Source organism: Myotis lucifugus, unplaced genomic scaffold (genome assembly GCF_000147115.1).
Source record: "Myotis lucifugus unplaced genomic scaffold, Myoluc2.0 scaffold_77, whole genome shotgun sequence".
Taxonomy (NCBI): domain Eukaryota; kingdom Metazoa; phylum Chordata; class Mammalia; order Chiroptera; family Vespertilionidae; genus Myotis; species Myotis lucifugus.
Genome location: NW_005871125.1, coordinates 2,158,276 through 2,175,160, shown reverse-complemented (window position 1 = coordinate 2,175,160; position 16,885 = coordinate 2,158,276). Strand labels below are relative to the sequence as shown.

The 16,885-nt window shown below is 40.0% G+C and overlaps 1 protein-coding gene across 4 annotated transcripts in view; it reads left to right on the top strand.

Moving 5' to 3' along the window:
• The window catches only part of ADHFE1 (alcohol dehydrogenase, iron containing 1), a 57,638-nt gene that overhangs the window by 27,280 nt on the left and 13,473 nt on the right, over positions 1-16,885 (top strand). The window contains exons 14-16 of one of the 4 annotated variants that reach the window (XM_023755467.1): positions 3,498-3,745; positions 5,512-6,603; positions 7,748-7,925. In XM_023755467.1, the coding sequence (XP_023611235.1) occupies positions 3,498-3,581 (84 nt within the window). In that variant the 3' untranslated portion in view covers positions 3,582-3,745; positions 5,512-6,603; positions 7,748-7,925. Of the gene's footprint in view, positions 1-3,497; positions 5,339-5,511; positions 7,236-7,747; positions 7,953-16,885 lie in introns of those variants that run through there. The other 3 variants (XM_023755465.1, XM_023755464.1, XM_023755466.1) reach the window with 3 other exon arrangements.

Sequence of the window (16,885 nt, the reverse complement as noted above, 5' to 3'; positions counted from 1 at the left end):
TCTTTGCCTATTTTTTTTCCTTCCTTTTTTAAAAATATTTTTTATTGATTTTAGAGAGGAAGGGAGAAAGAGATAGAAACATCAATGATGAGAGAGACTCATTGATCAGCTGCCTCCTGCATGCCCCACACTGGGGATCGAGCCTGCAACCTGGTCATGTGATCCTACCGAAAATCGAACCATGACCTCCTAATGCATAGGTCGACGCTCGAACATTGAGCCACGCTGGCCAGACTGCCTTTTTTTTTTTTTTAATCCTCACCCAAGGACATGCTTACATTGATTCTAGAGAGAGAGAAAGTGAGAAGGAGAGAGAAATAGAGATCAGTTGCCTCCCATATATGCCTGACTGGTGATCAAACCCGCAAACCTTGGGTGCATGGGACCACTCCAACCAACTGAGCCACACTGGCCAGGGATCCTTTGCCTATTTTTGAATTGGGTTGTCTGGGAGTTTTTGTTGTTAAGTTGTAGCAATTATTTGTATATTCTGGATATTAATCCCCTATCAGATATCTGACTTACAAATATTTTTCCCATTCTATTAGTTATCTTTTCATTCTTTTGATAGTGTCTTCTGATGCATAAAAGTTTTTAATTTTGATGTAGTCCAATTTATCTGCTTTTTCTTTTGTTGCCTATGCTTTTGGGGTCATCCAAGAAATCATAGCCAAATCCAATGTATGAAGATTTTCCCCTATTTTCTTCTAAGAATTTTAAGGTTTAGCTCTTAGATTTAGGTTCATTTTGAATTAATTCTTTTCATTCTTCCTGTTACCTAAGAAAGACTTAGTGAAGTCATACTATATATAACCCATTGTATGGGATACAGTGAGGAGGGAAGGAAAGTCCTTCCCCTTTCTCATGGAGCTTACATCCCAGTGAGGAAAGACAGACAATGGACATCTAATAAAACCTATAAATAAGATACAAGTAAAATCATTTTAGATACTGATAAGTGTATAGAAGAAATCTTGGTGATTTCATATAGTGTTGAGGGAACTCCAACAAAGGTGGTCAGAGAAGGCCTCTGGTTGGAGCTGGAGGCAGCCAAGTGAAGATCTGGGAGAAGCACCCCAGGCAGAGGGAAAGACTAAGGCAGGGTGAAGATCAGCACTGTCATAGGACTGAATGGGGATGGTGGGACTAAGTGAGATGAACCGATGAGAGAAGAGATAGAGCTGGAGTGAAAACCAGGGCCAGATAAGGTGGCATTAAAGGCTATGGTTTTGTTCTAATTGCAATGGGAAGTCATTGGAGAGCATTAAGCAAGGGAATGGTAGATCAGATTTATAACAGTGGGGGGAAAGGGAGGGATGGGAGGGGAGGGGGCACAGGAAGAAATGCTGCCATTAGCCATTTGCCTCTCTCTAGGGGGTGAGAGTGGAGCAAAAGGTAAAACATTTTTATTAAATTAAAAAGAAAAGAGGCCTTTCAAGTAGAACAGAGGAGTGAAGGTGACTTAGACTTGGACTGTGGTGGAATGGGAGGTGAGAAGCGGTTGGATTTGGGATTTATTTTGCAGGTTGATCCGACAGACTTGCTGATGGATTTAACACATAGGGAAGGGAAAGAAGAATCAAAGATGGCGCCTAGGTTTTTGCCTTCATAACTGGGTATCATTTCTGAGATGATGAAAATGGGAGGCAGGGAGGCAAGGTTCTTCTATCTTGTATGTGAATTTTGAGATGCCAAGGTCCCCTCCTCCCCTTCCCCCCCTCCCACCCCGTCTTCATTAATTCAACAAATAACTGTTGAGGACCTATTTCCTCTGTGCTAAGCACTCTGGGAGGTGCTGGGCATGGAGTGAACCCAGCCCTGCCCTCACGGAGCTTCCCTCTTCCACCAGGTGTGCTCCCAAACAAGTGCTTAGCACAAGAAAACAGACCGAGAGACCCAAACTGATTCATTTTTAAATTTTATTTAGACCCAGAAATTTGGACACAGAGTAGTCGTTATAATATCTCTTAATATCCTGTCCCAGAGAAATCAAGGAGCCACCGGTGAGAGTATAAATAGCAAAAGTATGTGCTGGCTAGCTCTGCCGACTTGACTCAGTAATCAATGGAAAAATTAAGCAAGTCACCAAATTTGTTTGCAAAAGTAGAGAGAAAACCTTAGTTAATATTTAAAAAGAAGTCCCTTGTTGCCCATAGCCTGAAAATCATGTCCTAATGAAGTTCTTTTGACTATACCTGAAGTCCAAGTTGCAAAATATACAGTCTTTGAAGTCAGGGATGACCTAGTTCTCTTTTCTTTGCTGTGCCTGGGACCCGCACCCGGAGAACTGGCCAAGGTTGCTGACCAACACGGTTTGGTCATTATAGGAGGTGTTTTTCCTGAGGTTGGTTTAGTTCTGTACATTTGAGCAGAAGACTATTGGCAGGGCATAAGGCAAGGACAATTAGGCAAGGCATAGGCATTTGAAAGCTGTATAGCACAGGGAATCTAGTCAATAGTATTGTAACAACCATGTGTGGTGCCAGGTGGATACTTGGAATGTTGGAGGATCACTTTGAAAAGTATATGGTTGCCCTAACCCAGCCGTGGGCAAACTACGGCCCGCGGGCCAGATCCGGCCCGTTTGAAATGAATAAAACTAAAAAAAAAAAAGACCGTACCCTTTTATGTAATGATGTTTACTTTGAATTTATATTAGTTCACACAAACACTCCATCCATGCTTTTGTTCCGGCCCTCCGGTCCAGTTTAAGAACCCATTTTGGCCCTCGAGTCAAAAAGTTTGCCCACCCCTGCTAACCGGTTTGGCTCAGTGGACAGAGCGTCGGCCTGCGGACTGAAGGGTCCCAGGTTCGATTCCGGTCAGGGGCATGTACCTTGGTTGCGGGCACATTCCCAGTAGGGAGTGTGCAGGAGGCAGCTGATCTGTGTTTCTCTCTCATCGATGTTTCTGGCTCTCTATCCCTCTCCCTTCCTCTCTGTGAAAAATCAATAAAATATATTTTTTAAAAAGTATATGGTTTTCTAACCACTATGCTGTACATGAAACTAATACAAAATAATATTGAATGTGAACTGTAATTGAAAAATAAAATGAGAAAGCTTTGTGGGAAAGAGGCGTCACTTGATAAACTTTTGAGTTGGGAGTCAACTAGTATGAAGCAAACAAGAAATATGACTTTTGCCCTAACCGGTTTGGCTCAGTGGATAGAGCTTCAGTCTGCGGACTAAAGGGTCCCAGGTTCGATTCTGGTAAAGGACATGTACCTTGGTTGTGGGCACATCCCCAGTAGGGGGTGTGCAGGAGGCAGCTGATTGATGTTTCTCTCTCATCAATGTTTCTAACTCTCTATCTCTCTCCCTTCCTCTCTGTAAAAAATCAATAAAATATATTTTTTTAAAAAGAAATATGACTTTTAAAGATAGAACTATTATAAAGTCATTGTTTCTTTTGTCCAACTTAATTTGCATAACCTAGTAGCTTTTACAAACTGCCTTTTCAAAGCTCTGAGTAACTCCTTTTGTTTACCTTTTCAGGAAAGGGTCACCAAACTTGCACCACGCCCTCAGTCAGAAGAGGATCTGTCTGCCCTATTTGAAGCTTCAATGAAACTGTATTAATTTTCATTTTCACTGAAAGAATTGGCTGTGATAGTTCTGAAATCAGAAGTTGATCTAGTCAGAGCTCCACACATAACTTACCTGTTACCAGTTTGAATGTGATATAAATTTATCCTGCAGAAGATTCCATGATGCTCAAAAGTCAAGCTGCTTCCATAATACAGGTTAGACAAACGCCCAAAAGTATTGGACCCTGGTTTGTGTTCCTTCCCTATATTCTGAAGACTGTCCCTGCTTCATGTATCAATTGGGCAAAAACTCAGTATCAAAAATATCAATGTACCTGTCCTATGTGCAGTAATCCACATCTAGAAATTTATACTATAAAAGTACTAGCATGAATGGGTAAAAAAATATGGCAAAAATGTTTCTGGCAGCATTTTTTTCTAACAAAAAATTTGAAAAAAACCTAAATATTCATTAATAATATATTGGTAAATAAATTACAGTATATTAAATAATAGAATGCTATTGTGTTATTAATAAGAATGAAGTAAAATGATTGGAAATATGTTCATGATATACTGCTAAGTTGGAAAAAAGTAAGTTGCTGAACAATTATATATTAGTATGGTTTCATTTTTATGTTTTTAATTACATGTAAATATATGTTTATATATACATAGAAAAGAAGGATGCACATCAAAATATTAAAAGTTATCACTGGAGAAATGGAATTTGAGGTATAGAGACTTAAGAGAAAATACTTTATATTTTAGACTTTCACTTTTTATTTTATAAATGTCTATATTGTTTGGATTTGTTACAACGAGCAAAGAAGTAATTTTAAAGGAGGAGGGAGAAAAGAAAGAAAAATACCATGTTCCTGTGTTAGGTCAGATTCATCTTGTTTTATAAAAATACTAGTAACTAATATTTAAAAGGTAAAAACAAATACAAAGGGATAAAATATTAGAGACTGATCTTCTGCCAAAGAAAATGTTCTTTTGAGAAAAACGCTAACTTTTTTTTAATTGAGGGAGCATTGGTCAGTAACATTACATAAGTTTCCGGTGTACAGCGTTACAATTATATATCTGTGTACACTATAGCTTGCTCGCTACCCAAAGTCTAGTTTCCATCTGTCACCAGGCATTTGCACTGCTTTAATTTTGCTCTCCTCCATTTTTCCCTCTAGTAACCACCAATCTGTAGTCTATATCCATGAATTTGTTTTTTGTCTTGTTTTGGTTTGTTTGTTTGTTGTTTTATATTCCCCGTATGAATGAAATCATATTGTTTTTGTCCTTTTCCAGCTGACATATTTCACTTAGCATCCATGTTGTTGCATGTGGCAATATTTCAACTTTTTTATGGCTCAGTAGTATTCCATTGTAAATACATACCAAATCTTCTTTACCCATTCATCCGTCAAAGGACCTTTAAAAGTTTTCATATCTTAGCTATTGTAAATAATCCTGCAATGAACATAGGGGTGCACATAACTTTTCAAATTAGAAAACACTAACATTTTACATGGTAATTCCCTCTTTGGAAAAATGTTCCTGGTGCTCAGAATAAGTTAATCCAAGAGCGAGCAGTTTTGTAGTTTGCAGATGGTAGCCTTGCATATGGAATCTAAGGAGCGTGATGGTCTGCCTCCCTGTTATTCCCGACCTGCAGAAACTTCTACGGCTCATTTTTCCCCACAAGGGTTCCCACACTGAGGTCTGTCTGCTCAAGCTTTGGGGTCTAGATCTCAGTGTACATGTGGAATTATTCACGTTTTAAATTGAATTAAAGTTTTAATCACCTAAGTAAAGTCTTTTTATTTAATCACATCAGGGCATCATTGTTCCATTCAACCTTGCCAGACCCACTTTATCTCTATAAAGATCTTTATTTCCTTGAGATTTTGAAAATAACATTTAAATAATGTTTATTATAAAATAATTTGAGATATAAAAATGCATTTTCTATCTCTCTTAAGTGTTCGATGCCTTTACTACCGGTAGCCAGATGTCTAAATGTGACTCACCAGGAGGAGTGTGTGTTATTCATATTGATGATGACTCTAAAGGAAGGATTTAAAGGTCAAGCATGAAGAAACAGACTTAGGAAGCCTTCATATTTTTTATCTTAATACCGATCACTTTTGGCCCTCACAATTTAAGTATATGAAAAAGGTATGTTTCTTGACTTACCAGCTATTAACAGAGTATGAGGTAGGAGATTAAGGCCATTTCCATAAACCGAACACTTTGATGTTTCTGAGACAATTGAGTGCATTTTTCTAAATAAAATCCTTTTTATTTTATTTTCAAAAATCAAAAAGTCCTCAGGTCTCACAGCTCCACTTATATGGGTTAATTTACTTGCAAGGGCAAGGAACATTAAAAAAACAGTATTCAAAAGTTTGTGAAATACTACTTTTATAAAACTATCCTCTATGGTGGCATTTTCACTTAAAATACATGCACATCCAAATTTATTTCATGATACAAAATACCTGTTTCAAATGAGTCATGTTTCTAAAGTTTTTGTCAAGTGCCACAATAAATAACTGACTGGTTTTGCACTCCTGTCCCTTCTCTATGCATAGGGAGTGCTGTGTTGGGCTTGGCATTGTTTGTGTAGCTGTGGACACAGCTGTGGGGTGTTTTCAGTGGTCAATGAACTAAGTCTGCTCTTGTAAAATCCAGACAGGTACAGTATCAAAATAGAGAGCAAGAAAAAATTGCTTTTCTGGCCTTTTAACCCTGAGAAAGATTAATGGTTGTTTGGATTAGAAACTGTACCCTAATGAGGGACTGTTGCCTCTGGGGAGTGGGTATGAGAGAGGGGACTGCTCACCTCTGGGTCAATACCGCACAGGCCGCCGTGTCTCTGATGACCAGCAACCCCAGTCTGAGACAGCTGCCTGGGCTGGGGCTCCTCCATTAAATGCATGATCTCCTGAGACCTGCTGAGGAGGCCAGGCCACATCCCAGCATCACCATCACAATGGCCTGCACCAGGAAAAGCCACCCTTTGAGCAGAAATTGGTTCTTGAAGCCCTAGGCTGAATGACCGGCAGCTGGGGGTAGGAGGGTCTACTTTCTCATGCTATTATTCCACTGTCTTTCCAACCACCCCACCAACTCTCAGAATAAATAAATGTATAAGCCTCACAAATTGCAATCCTGTTGGTGATTTTGTCCCATGTGAAATCCCTCGGGAAGCTATGAGGAGGACAGCTAATTTTAAAATAACCTCATCTTATTCATTCTGGTTTTAAATATTAAGCTTTTGCATTCTGGTGCTTTTACTTGATTTTCCAATTTATGAAATTGGAAACTAATTAAAATAATCACAAGCGAAAATGAGAAAAAAAAACTACCATCATGCCATTATCCAAACACAGCTGTTATCATTTGATATATTTCCTTTCCATCTTTTTCATTCCATCTAGCTCTTAAGGCCTAACATTTTCAGTATTTTCTATGTTGCCATATAATCTTCATAACCATTCATTTAAAAGGTGCATGCTAGTTTATTGAACAAGAATTTAATTTATTCTTATAGGGCTTCAAGATTGCTTCCAAATTTTACCCTCCCAATACCATAGCAATGAATATTGTGTATACAGATTTTTTCAGACTCTAAATTAATTTCTGAGGCTAATTCATCCCCAAATGAAATTTTACAGTAGAGTATGGACATTTTTATGGCTCTTGATTTATGTTGTTAAATTATATACATCTCACTATTATTTTAAATGCTGCTTACCTATCCTTCAAACTTACTTCTCTTCAAAACCAATAGTAGTGTACAGAATAGGCAGTATAATCAATAATATTATAATAACTATGTATGGTGCGAAGTGGGCACTTGAAATATCAGGGAGAACACTTTATAAAATATATAATTGTCTAACCATTAAGCTAAACACCTGAAACTAATATAAAATAATATTGATTGTAAACTGTAATTTAAAATAAAACTTTAAATGAACAAATCAGCAACAAGTAATGAAACAAAGTTCACAAAGGACCAGGTAGACCTGCACATTTCAGCTGTGGTTTTTCTGTTATGTCAACATAGTTTAACAATTCACATGAACAAATTAAAATTTTCAAATAAAATTATGAAGCTTACTTTAGTGTTATATTACTCACTCAAGTGAAACTATAGATAGATCACTAAGTCTATTTTTCTTGGTCACTTACTTTTTTTTTTCTTTCTAGGACCCTCTTTGGGCCCCTAAGTCTATGATCTGTGTTATTACATTCATGGTCCTCAATATTGCTGGCCAAGAAAAAAGACCCAAGGAAGCCACATGAAAATATAAGTGTCCTTTTCTCTAAGGATGTTCTAGAATCATTTGCACCTGTGAGTGAAAGCTTTGCTGCACTTGGGAGGGAGGTGAGTGACACCAAACAACCCTTCCCCCCCTCCCCCCCGCCCCCCAACAAAATCCCTTCCAAGGATCCAAGTTGCTCTCTAATCCAAAATCTCTCAAAGCTTTGCAGCTGTGCACAGTGGTCCCATGGTGGCTTTGGCAACATTTACTGGGGACCAATCTGAACTTTATACTAAGCATTGCATATGAAAAAAAGAATAATTGTAAAATCTATAAAAATAAAAGCATAATATGCTCATTAGACCAGACATCCTTCCAGACATCCTTCTGTCCTTCCGTCCTTCCAGATGAAGCTGGGGCTATGAGGGAAGCCCGGGTCCCTGGTGCCAGAGGGAAGCCAGTGCCAGCAGCCGGGGGAAGGAAGGCCTACTCTTGCACGAATTTTGTGCATTGGACCTCTAGTAGTATATAATTGAAGAGATGTCCAAATAGTAAAAATAGGCTGGAGTGACAACCTGAGTAAGAACAGGCTAGTTTCTTTCATTTTTTACATCTCACTTAACAACTACAATAAACTCAGTACCTTAAAAAGTAGTTCCCCAAACATTGATTTGGGGAGAGGAGGAGAATTGGGGTTCTGCAGGCAGGGGTGTTTTGGAGGGGGCTAGAGAATAATTACAGGAACATGACATTTAGTAGTATTTTTAACCAAACTATTGACACTTAAAAATATCAACTCTTGCCTGTCCGGTGTGGCTCAGTTGAGTGTCAACCTGTGCACTGGGAGGTCACTGGCTCAGGGCACAGGCCTGGGTTGCGGGCTGATCCCCAGTGGGGGCCATGTGGGGCATGACCAGTCAGTTTCCATATCTCTCTCTCCCTTCCTCTCTTTAAGGAAAAAAAAAATCAACTCTTATGAAACACAGACATCTATTTAGTAGAATACTATTACAGCTGGCAATAATAAACTAAAGACAATAATAATACAGGCATACCTCATTTTATTGCACTTTGCTTTATTGCACTTCAGTTTGACACACTGAAGGTTTGTGGCACCCCTGGGTTGAGCAAGTCTAGTGGCACCATTTTTTCCAACAGCATTTGCTAACTTCATATCTCTTTGTCACATTTTGGTAATTCTCACAATATTTCAAACGTTTTCATTATTGTATTTTTTGTGATCTGTGATCAGTGATCTTCGATGTTACTGTTGTAATTATTTTGGGGTGCCATGAACCATGCCATAAAGATGGAGAACTTAATAAATGTTGTGTGTCTGACTTCTCCATTGACTGGCCAATCCCCCCATCTTTTTCCCTCTCCTCAGGCCTCCGTATTCCCTGAGACACAATATTGAAATTAGGCCAATTAATAAGCCTACAACAGCCTCTAAGTGTTCAAGTGAAAGCAAGAGTTGCATGTCTCTCACTTTCAATCAAAAGCTAGAAATGATTAAGCTTAGTGAAGAAGGCATGTTGGAAGCTGAGATAGGCTAAGAGCTAGGCAGGCCTCTTGTGCCAGTTAGCCAAGTTGTGAAAGCAAAGAAAAAGTTCTTGAAGGAAATTACGTAAAAGTGCTACTCCAGTGACCACATAAATGATAAGAAAGTGAAAGAGCCTTATTGCTGATATGGAGAAAGTTTTAGTAGTTTGGATAGATGGAACCAGCCATAATATTCCCTTAAGCCAAACCCTAATCCAGATCAAGGCCCTAATTCTCTTCAGTACTATGAAGGCTGGGATGGTGGGGAAGCTGCAGAAGAAAAGTTTGAAGCTAGCAGAGGTTGGTTCATGATGTTTAAGGAAAAAAACAGTCTCCATAAAAGTGCAAGGTGAGCCCATGCAGTATGGCTCGATGGTTGAGCGTTGATCTATGAAACAGGAAGTTATGGTTCAATTCCAGGGCACATGCCGGGGTTGTGAGGCAGCCGATCAATGATTCTCTCTGATCACTGATGTTTCTATCTCTCTCTCCATCTCCTTTCCTCTCTGAAATTATATATATATATATATATATATATATATATATATATATATATATGTATTAAAGTGCAAGATGAAGCAGCAAGTGCTGATATAGAAGCTGCTGCAAGTTATCCAGAAGGTGGCAGGATAGAAAGGAAAGGAGAAAATGAAACAACCATTCTGATTTTTTTCCTGTTCAATCTGATTTTTCATTGGCCAAGTTCTCAAACTTTATGAGTGAATAAATGCACTCCTGCATCCCTGGATCCTTAGTTATAACCAATGAATATCAGAACTAACATCCCTTACTTGTTATATCCTGATATACGGACAACCTGGCAAAAAGCAAAAAGTGTTCTAGGATCTACTTTTTAAAGTCCTGGACCATTAAGAAAGTTGGGAGGGCAGCCTGGTGGTTCACAGAACTTAGGAGCTTCCTCTTACAGATCAATGCAGAGAGAACCCCCTAGCTGAGCCAATGAGGGACAACTTTATAAAAAGCAGACACTGTTTATCCATACAAAAGAAAATCTTCCTACCAGTAGTAATGTATTAACATCTTAGCAGCTTTTCCATTATGAATCTGACATTTCCTTCTTCAAAGCCCAGTTTGAGCGCTTTTCATCTTTAAAATGAAATAATAAAGCCATCAACACACACACAAAAAAGCTATGCAATATTTATAATCAGGGGTTTTTAGAGTGTATTTTATGTTAGAGAAAAGATTGAATGTCTAGGCCTTCCCTAATAACTCCCTTAAAACCTTCAGCTTTAAAATGAGAGACTCAAATTCTCTGGTCTTAATTTTTGTGTGGCTTCTTATTTCTTTGTTATCCCCTCTAAAACTTAAAATCCCCTCAACATCGCTTCAACTGCTTCCATTGAACTGGCAGGAGGCTGATCTTTTTATTGGTGGGTAATGGAGTTAGTTTGATTGCTGACATAGGAACAATGAGAGGATAAACAATTCCATTGTGGCCATGAAATTCCCCATCTGTTGAGTGCGGTCATGACTGAAGAACACTGGGCAGAGACACATGAATGAACCCACCATGCCTGATGTTAAGGACATCCGACATACAAGCTGAACATGTGGCTTCATAAATCAAAAGCTAATAGCAACTTTGATTGCTCATGTCATTAACTCGCCAGCCATTTAAATACCTAAAAATTTACCATAATGTTGAGCACGGGGACCTGATTTGCGATTTGGATCTTACCAAGAAACCAGAGGTAGCAAGGGAAGCCAAGAGTCATTTTCTAAGTTATTAAAAAAAAAACAACAACACTATTAGACACCAATGACTTTACCTGGGGGCTGGGGGGTGACTTTTTCAGATGCATACAAATGAAATATATGATGTCTAGAGTTGGTTTCAAAATAAAATGGGAGTAAGTCAAGATATAGATGAAAAAAGGTTGCCTATCAGTTGCTCATTGATAAAAATGAGTTATGGAAAGCTGGGGTTTATTATACTATACTAGAGGCCCAGTGCACACATTCGTGCATGGGTGAGGTCCAGCCAGCCCGCCCGGATCGGGCTGATCCCACTGGGCTGGCTGGGGGAGGGGCCATGGGCAGTTGGCCAGCCGGCCCGCCCCCTGGTCGAACTCTGGGTCATGGAGACAATTTGCATATTAGCCTTTTATTATATAGGATTCTTCACTTTTGTATATGTTTAAAAGTATTCAGAATTGCCGAAACCGGTTTGGCTCAGTGGATAGAGCCTCGGCCTGCGGACTGAGGGGTCCCAGGTTCGATTCCGGTCAAGGGCATGTACCTGGGTTGCGGGCACATCCCCAGTAGGGGATGTGCAGGAGGCGGCTGATCGATGTTTCTCTCTCATCGATGTTTCTGACTCTCTATCTCTCTCCCTTTCTCTCTGTAAAAAATCAATAAAATATATTTTAAAAAAAAATAAAAGTATTCAGAATGAAAAGTTTTTAAAAATTGAATAAGCTGGAAAACGGGAACTTGCATTGTATAGTACAAGCATTGTTGCCTAATTCTATCTTTTCTTAAAGAAAAAGAAAAAATATGCTCACACAACAGTTCAAGCATTGAACAAGGCAAATAAGCCATCCTTGCTAAACAGGAAAGCAACACATTTCAAGAGGGAGATCAGGTGACACCTACTGTGGTTTTTCAGAAACCAACATCACTCCACTGAGGAGAAACACCTTGCCCAAGATGACACCTCTTTCCAAGGTGGCTGCCAAGAAGGAGGTCAATTTGGAGGCCTTACTTAGCATAAAATACAGGATACTCAATTAGATTTGAATTTCAGCAAACAACATAAATTTTAGTATAAGTATGCCCCATGCAATCTTTGAGATATACATATACTAGGAAAACTATTTGTTATTCTTCTTAAATTAAAACTTAACTGGGTAATGTATATTTTATCTGACTACCTATACTCCAAGCACCTGCCCTCATATAAGGAGTCTTCTTCACCCACAAAGAACATCACTTTGCATAAGTTAAAGATCGAAACCACCTCTCTGTCTCTCTCTCTCTCTCTCTCTCTCTCTCTCTCTCTCACACACACACACACACACACACACACACACACACACACACACAAACTGAAAGTTGGATGTTATACCTGCTAAAATTACAAGTGTATCTCCACAGTCTGGTGCCCCCAAGTCTGCAAAGACTCGCACTGTGGCATGGTGTGGAGTCCAGGTTTTGGAGTCATGACTAACCCGGGTTAGGGACTATTTTCTGTAAAACGGTAGTAGGCCCACCTGGCAGGGTTATTGTAGGGTGAATGTATAAAGTGCCTGGTACATAATATGTATTCAACAGTTAATTATCCGGATAGTGTCTGGCACATGATGAATTCTATAAATGTGCTGTGAATGGATGAACACTGCAAGGTGCAAGCCAGGAACCCGCAGACCACCATTCACATTGAAGGCTACCGCCCCTCTGCTCAGCCACTAAATCCACATCCCCCCAATGGTTTTAAAATCATGTATAGTACATTCTCCTGGGAACCATTCCAGGTCTTCAGAATCAGAAGGAACGGGTGTAGGGCCCAAGCATGGGGGTGTTTATCAAGCTGCTTAGCAGAGCTGATGTGCAGCCAGGCTTAAGAACCACAGATTCAATTCTTGGAGGAGCACTTTGTCAAGAATCCTCTTCTGTTCACTAGTGGTTCTCAATCTCTACCAAATCTCAGAAGCCCTGGAGCGCTTGTTCAAACACAGATTGCTGGGCTCTCTACCCCAGAGTTTCTGGTTGTGGTTGGAGGGCGGGGAGCTGAGAATTTGCCTGTCTAACAAGTTGCCAGGTGCTGCTGACCTGCGGTCTGGAGACAATTTGAGAACCGCCTCACTCTATCTAAACCCTACCTGCATATTATAATCACTGGGGGTGTTTTTTATACATAGGCTTGGGCCCTAGGGAATCATATTTAAATAGTCTGGGGTAGGCATGGGGCACTTGAGTGCCTCATAATTCTAATGCAACCAGGTCAGGAACATCTGCTCTCCTTACGTGAACTCTCTGCTCTCACGCCCTGTACACCCTGGGACTAGCAAGAAGGGCTTCACAGGGGCCCCTTAGAAACTTGGTCTCTCAGGCCCACTCCAGACCTGTGGAATCAGAATCTGCACTTTAACAAGATCCCCAGTGATTCCCATGCACATTAAAGCCTACACGGAACTTCCTCAGAGAGGACTTCTTCAGCACCTTTGAGAGAGTGGATCTGCAGAGCTCCCAGGTTGGAGAAAGAAACAGAATTAGCAACTCTCAGCTCTTCCCATTAGCCAAACGGGTAACCAAGCATTTTGCAGAGCACACAGTAAAGAAATAAAGGCTTCCATTGACATTAATTGGTTGCCCTTGGAGTAAGTACAGAAGCAGATTTTTATTTTGATTATTTTGAATTTTTATGAGTTTACTTGAGCCAAATGGACAACATATGCCAGGGAGCAAGATCTCAAATGTCCCAGAGAATAAGTTTTTCAGCTTCTTCCATGCATTTGAAATTACAGGATAGTTAACAAGATTATGTGCTTTCTTGAGGATGGTTATTTCAAAAGGAGGGTTAACCTAGAATAGATGCACAGAAACAATGGATAGAGCTTGCTCGAGGCAAAGACAAACCTTTTACTAAAAAGTTAGGCACCTGGGACATGACTTCCCACCATATCCTGTCCAGTTAGGAATTTATTGTAACCTTACATAGAAATCCTTTTCTTTTTTGTCCATAATCCCCCCTTTTGGTAATAAACCAATCCGAATGGTGCATCACTGACCAACCTTTTGGTGGGATTGTGTGGTCTCACAGCACTAGGAAGGCTCATTCCTAGGAAGTCTCAGTATTGATGTTGTCTTGTTGATCATTGTGGATGGGGTAATGCTGTTACCATGGGATCTGAATTGAGGCAGGATTTCCCCCAAACAGAAAGGGCAGGTAAGTGGAAGGCAGTCAGGTCTTATGGCCACAAAGCAAACATTTTAAAGGGTTATAAGTGAACATCCATGTGCCAACAGTGTAGAACTCTCAGCAGTGACTTTCCAAAATCTCGGAGAAGACCCCAGGCCAACACAGACCCCCCTTACTTACTTAGTCTGGTCCTGGACAGAGATTGTTACCAGTACTCGTAGGTGTGATGTATACCTACTATTGTGTACGAATTATAGATTTTGTATTCCAAAATGAGGACTCAGTCATTCACCCCTCCAGACATTGTAAAGTACGTGGGTAAAAGGACCCTAATTGTGTAATGTGATCAAGATTCTGGACTCAGAGCACAAAAGCCAAACAGGATCATGTTGGCAAAAAATTTAAAGATTAGTAAGATCGAGTATTGCTAAGGGTGGGAGGAATAAGCCCCTCATATCCTATTGTAAAAGTGTCAACTGATGAAAAATTTTTGGAAGGCAATTTGGAAAAATCCCTCAAAAAATTTTTAAATATTTTTATTGATTTCAGAGAGGAAGGGAGAGGGAGAGAGAGATAGAAACATTCATGATGAGAGAGAATCATTGATTGGCTGCCTCCTGCACGCCCCCTACTGAGGATCGCGCCTGAAATCCGGGCATGTGCCCTTGACTAGAATCAAACCTGAGACCCTTCAGTCCTCAGGCCGATGCTCTATTCACTGAGCCAAACCAGCCAGGGCCCTCAGTATGTTAAGTATGCATATGCTATGATCCACACTCCCACAACTAGAAATGTAGACGATTAAAATATTAGAAGACATACATAAAGATATACTTTGCACCATTATTTCTACTTTAATTTTTTTAAATACATTTTTATTGATTTTCAGAGAGGAAGGGAGAGGGAGAGAGAGAGAGAAACATCAATGATGAGAGAGTATCATTGATCGGCTGCCTCCTGCAGGCCCCCTACTGGGGATCAAGCCCTCAACCCTTGCATGTGCCCTTGACCGGAATCGAACCGGGACCCTTCAAGTCCACAGGCTGACGCTCTATCCACTGAGCCAAACCAGCTCGGGCTATTTCTACTTTTAAAAAATGGAAGTAAGCTATAGGCCTATCAAGAAAGAAATGAATAAATTATTATAATGTAGTTTTCTGCTCATCTATTTAAAGATTGGGAACTCTATATATTCACACATGAGTGTGTGCATGGATGCGTGTATGTGTGTGTGTGTAGTGTGACTCTATTTCTATTTTTTAAAATTATATACATACATATATATGAAAAAATCTGGAAATGCACAATACACCCATGAATCTGTGAGCAATGATTGCTTTTAGGAAGTGAGACTAGAATTGGGGAAGTATATATCACTTTTTCTACATACCCATCTACAATTTTTGAATTTGTTATAATAAGTATGTTATTTTTATTATTTAAAATATATTTCAAACAGGTAAAAATGACTTAGGAATTGTTTTTTTTTCTGGGTGTGTTTCCTCACTTTAACACATTTAGTTATGTGTTTCAAGCTTACTCATTAAACATAGTACAATATGCTCTATTTGATTAAATTTTGGCTTTCTTAGAAAAAGCCTAATCCAGCCTGGACCCTTTGAGATTAATCCAGGTAACTGATTGGCTACTAGGTACCCAAAAGGGGTCTTAATTTCTATTTAGTACCAGGTCCTTGAAACCATATTTGTGTCTTTTAGTACCAGCCCTTTAAATAATATTGCCTCTTATAAAGTGTGTGGTTAACCAAACCCCAGACTTCTTTTTTAAAAATTGCTGCTAGCCTGGCAGGTGTGCTCAGTGGTTGAGCGTCGACCCATGAACCCCTCATGGGTTCATGAGGGGAATAAGCCCCTCATATCCTATTGTGAAAGTGTCAACTGATGAAAAATTTTTGGAAGGCAATTTGGAAAAATCCCTCACAAAATTTTTAAATATTTGTATTGATTTCAGAGAGGAAGGGAGAGGGAGAGAGAGATAGAAACATCAATGATGAGAGAGAATCATTGATTGGCTGCCTCCTGCACGCCCCTTACTGAGGATTGAGCCTAAAACCAGGCTCGATCATGGTTTGATTATTGGTCAGGGCACATGCCCATATTCAGGATTGATCCCTGGTCGGGAGGCGGGAGTCGGGGCGGGAGGGGAGGCTGCAGAAAGCAGCTGATCGATGACTCTATCGCATCATTGATGTTTTTATGTCATTCTTCCTCTCCTTTCCCTCTCTCTGAAATCAATAAAAACATATTAAAAAATATTGAGAGAAAAAACCCAGCTCCACTCCATGCTCACCTGAGAGGAGGTGAGCATCACTAACCCAGCCACATTATCCCCCTGCAGATCCAGGGTGAAAGTTCTAGCTGGGAGAGGGGAGCAGGTGCTCTTACCTCAGCCCATACATGGTGTGTCTGTGGTTATGTGTGCAGGTGGGTGAGGGCCAGTGGGAGAGATGAGGGCTTGGCGATGAGGGTAGTGTTGCAACACAGAGGGTTGAGTATGGGGGATTGAGAAAGAGCATAAAGAGGTAGAGATCAGAGGGAAAGAGTATTGCCCTGACTTAACAGTTTCCCATTTCCTGCCAGTCTCACTCAGGCCTAGAGTCACTCCAGTCTTGTGGTCAATGGGATCCCTCAGATA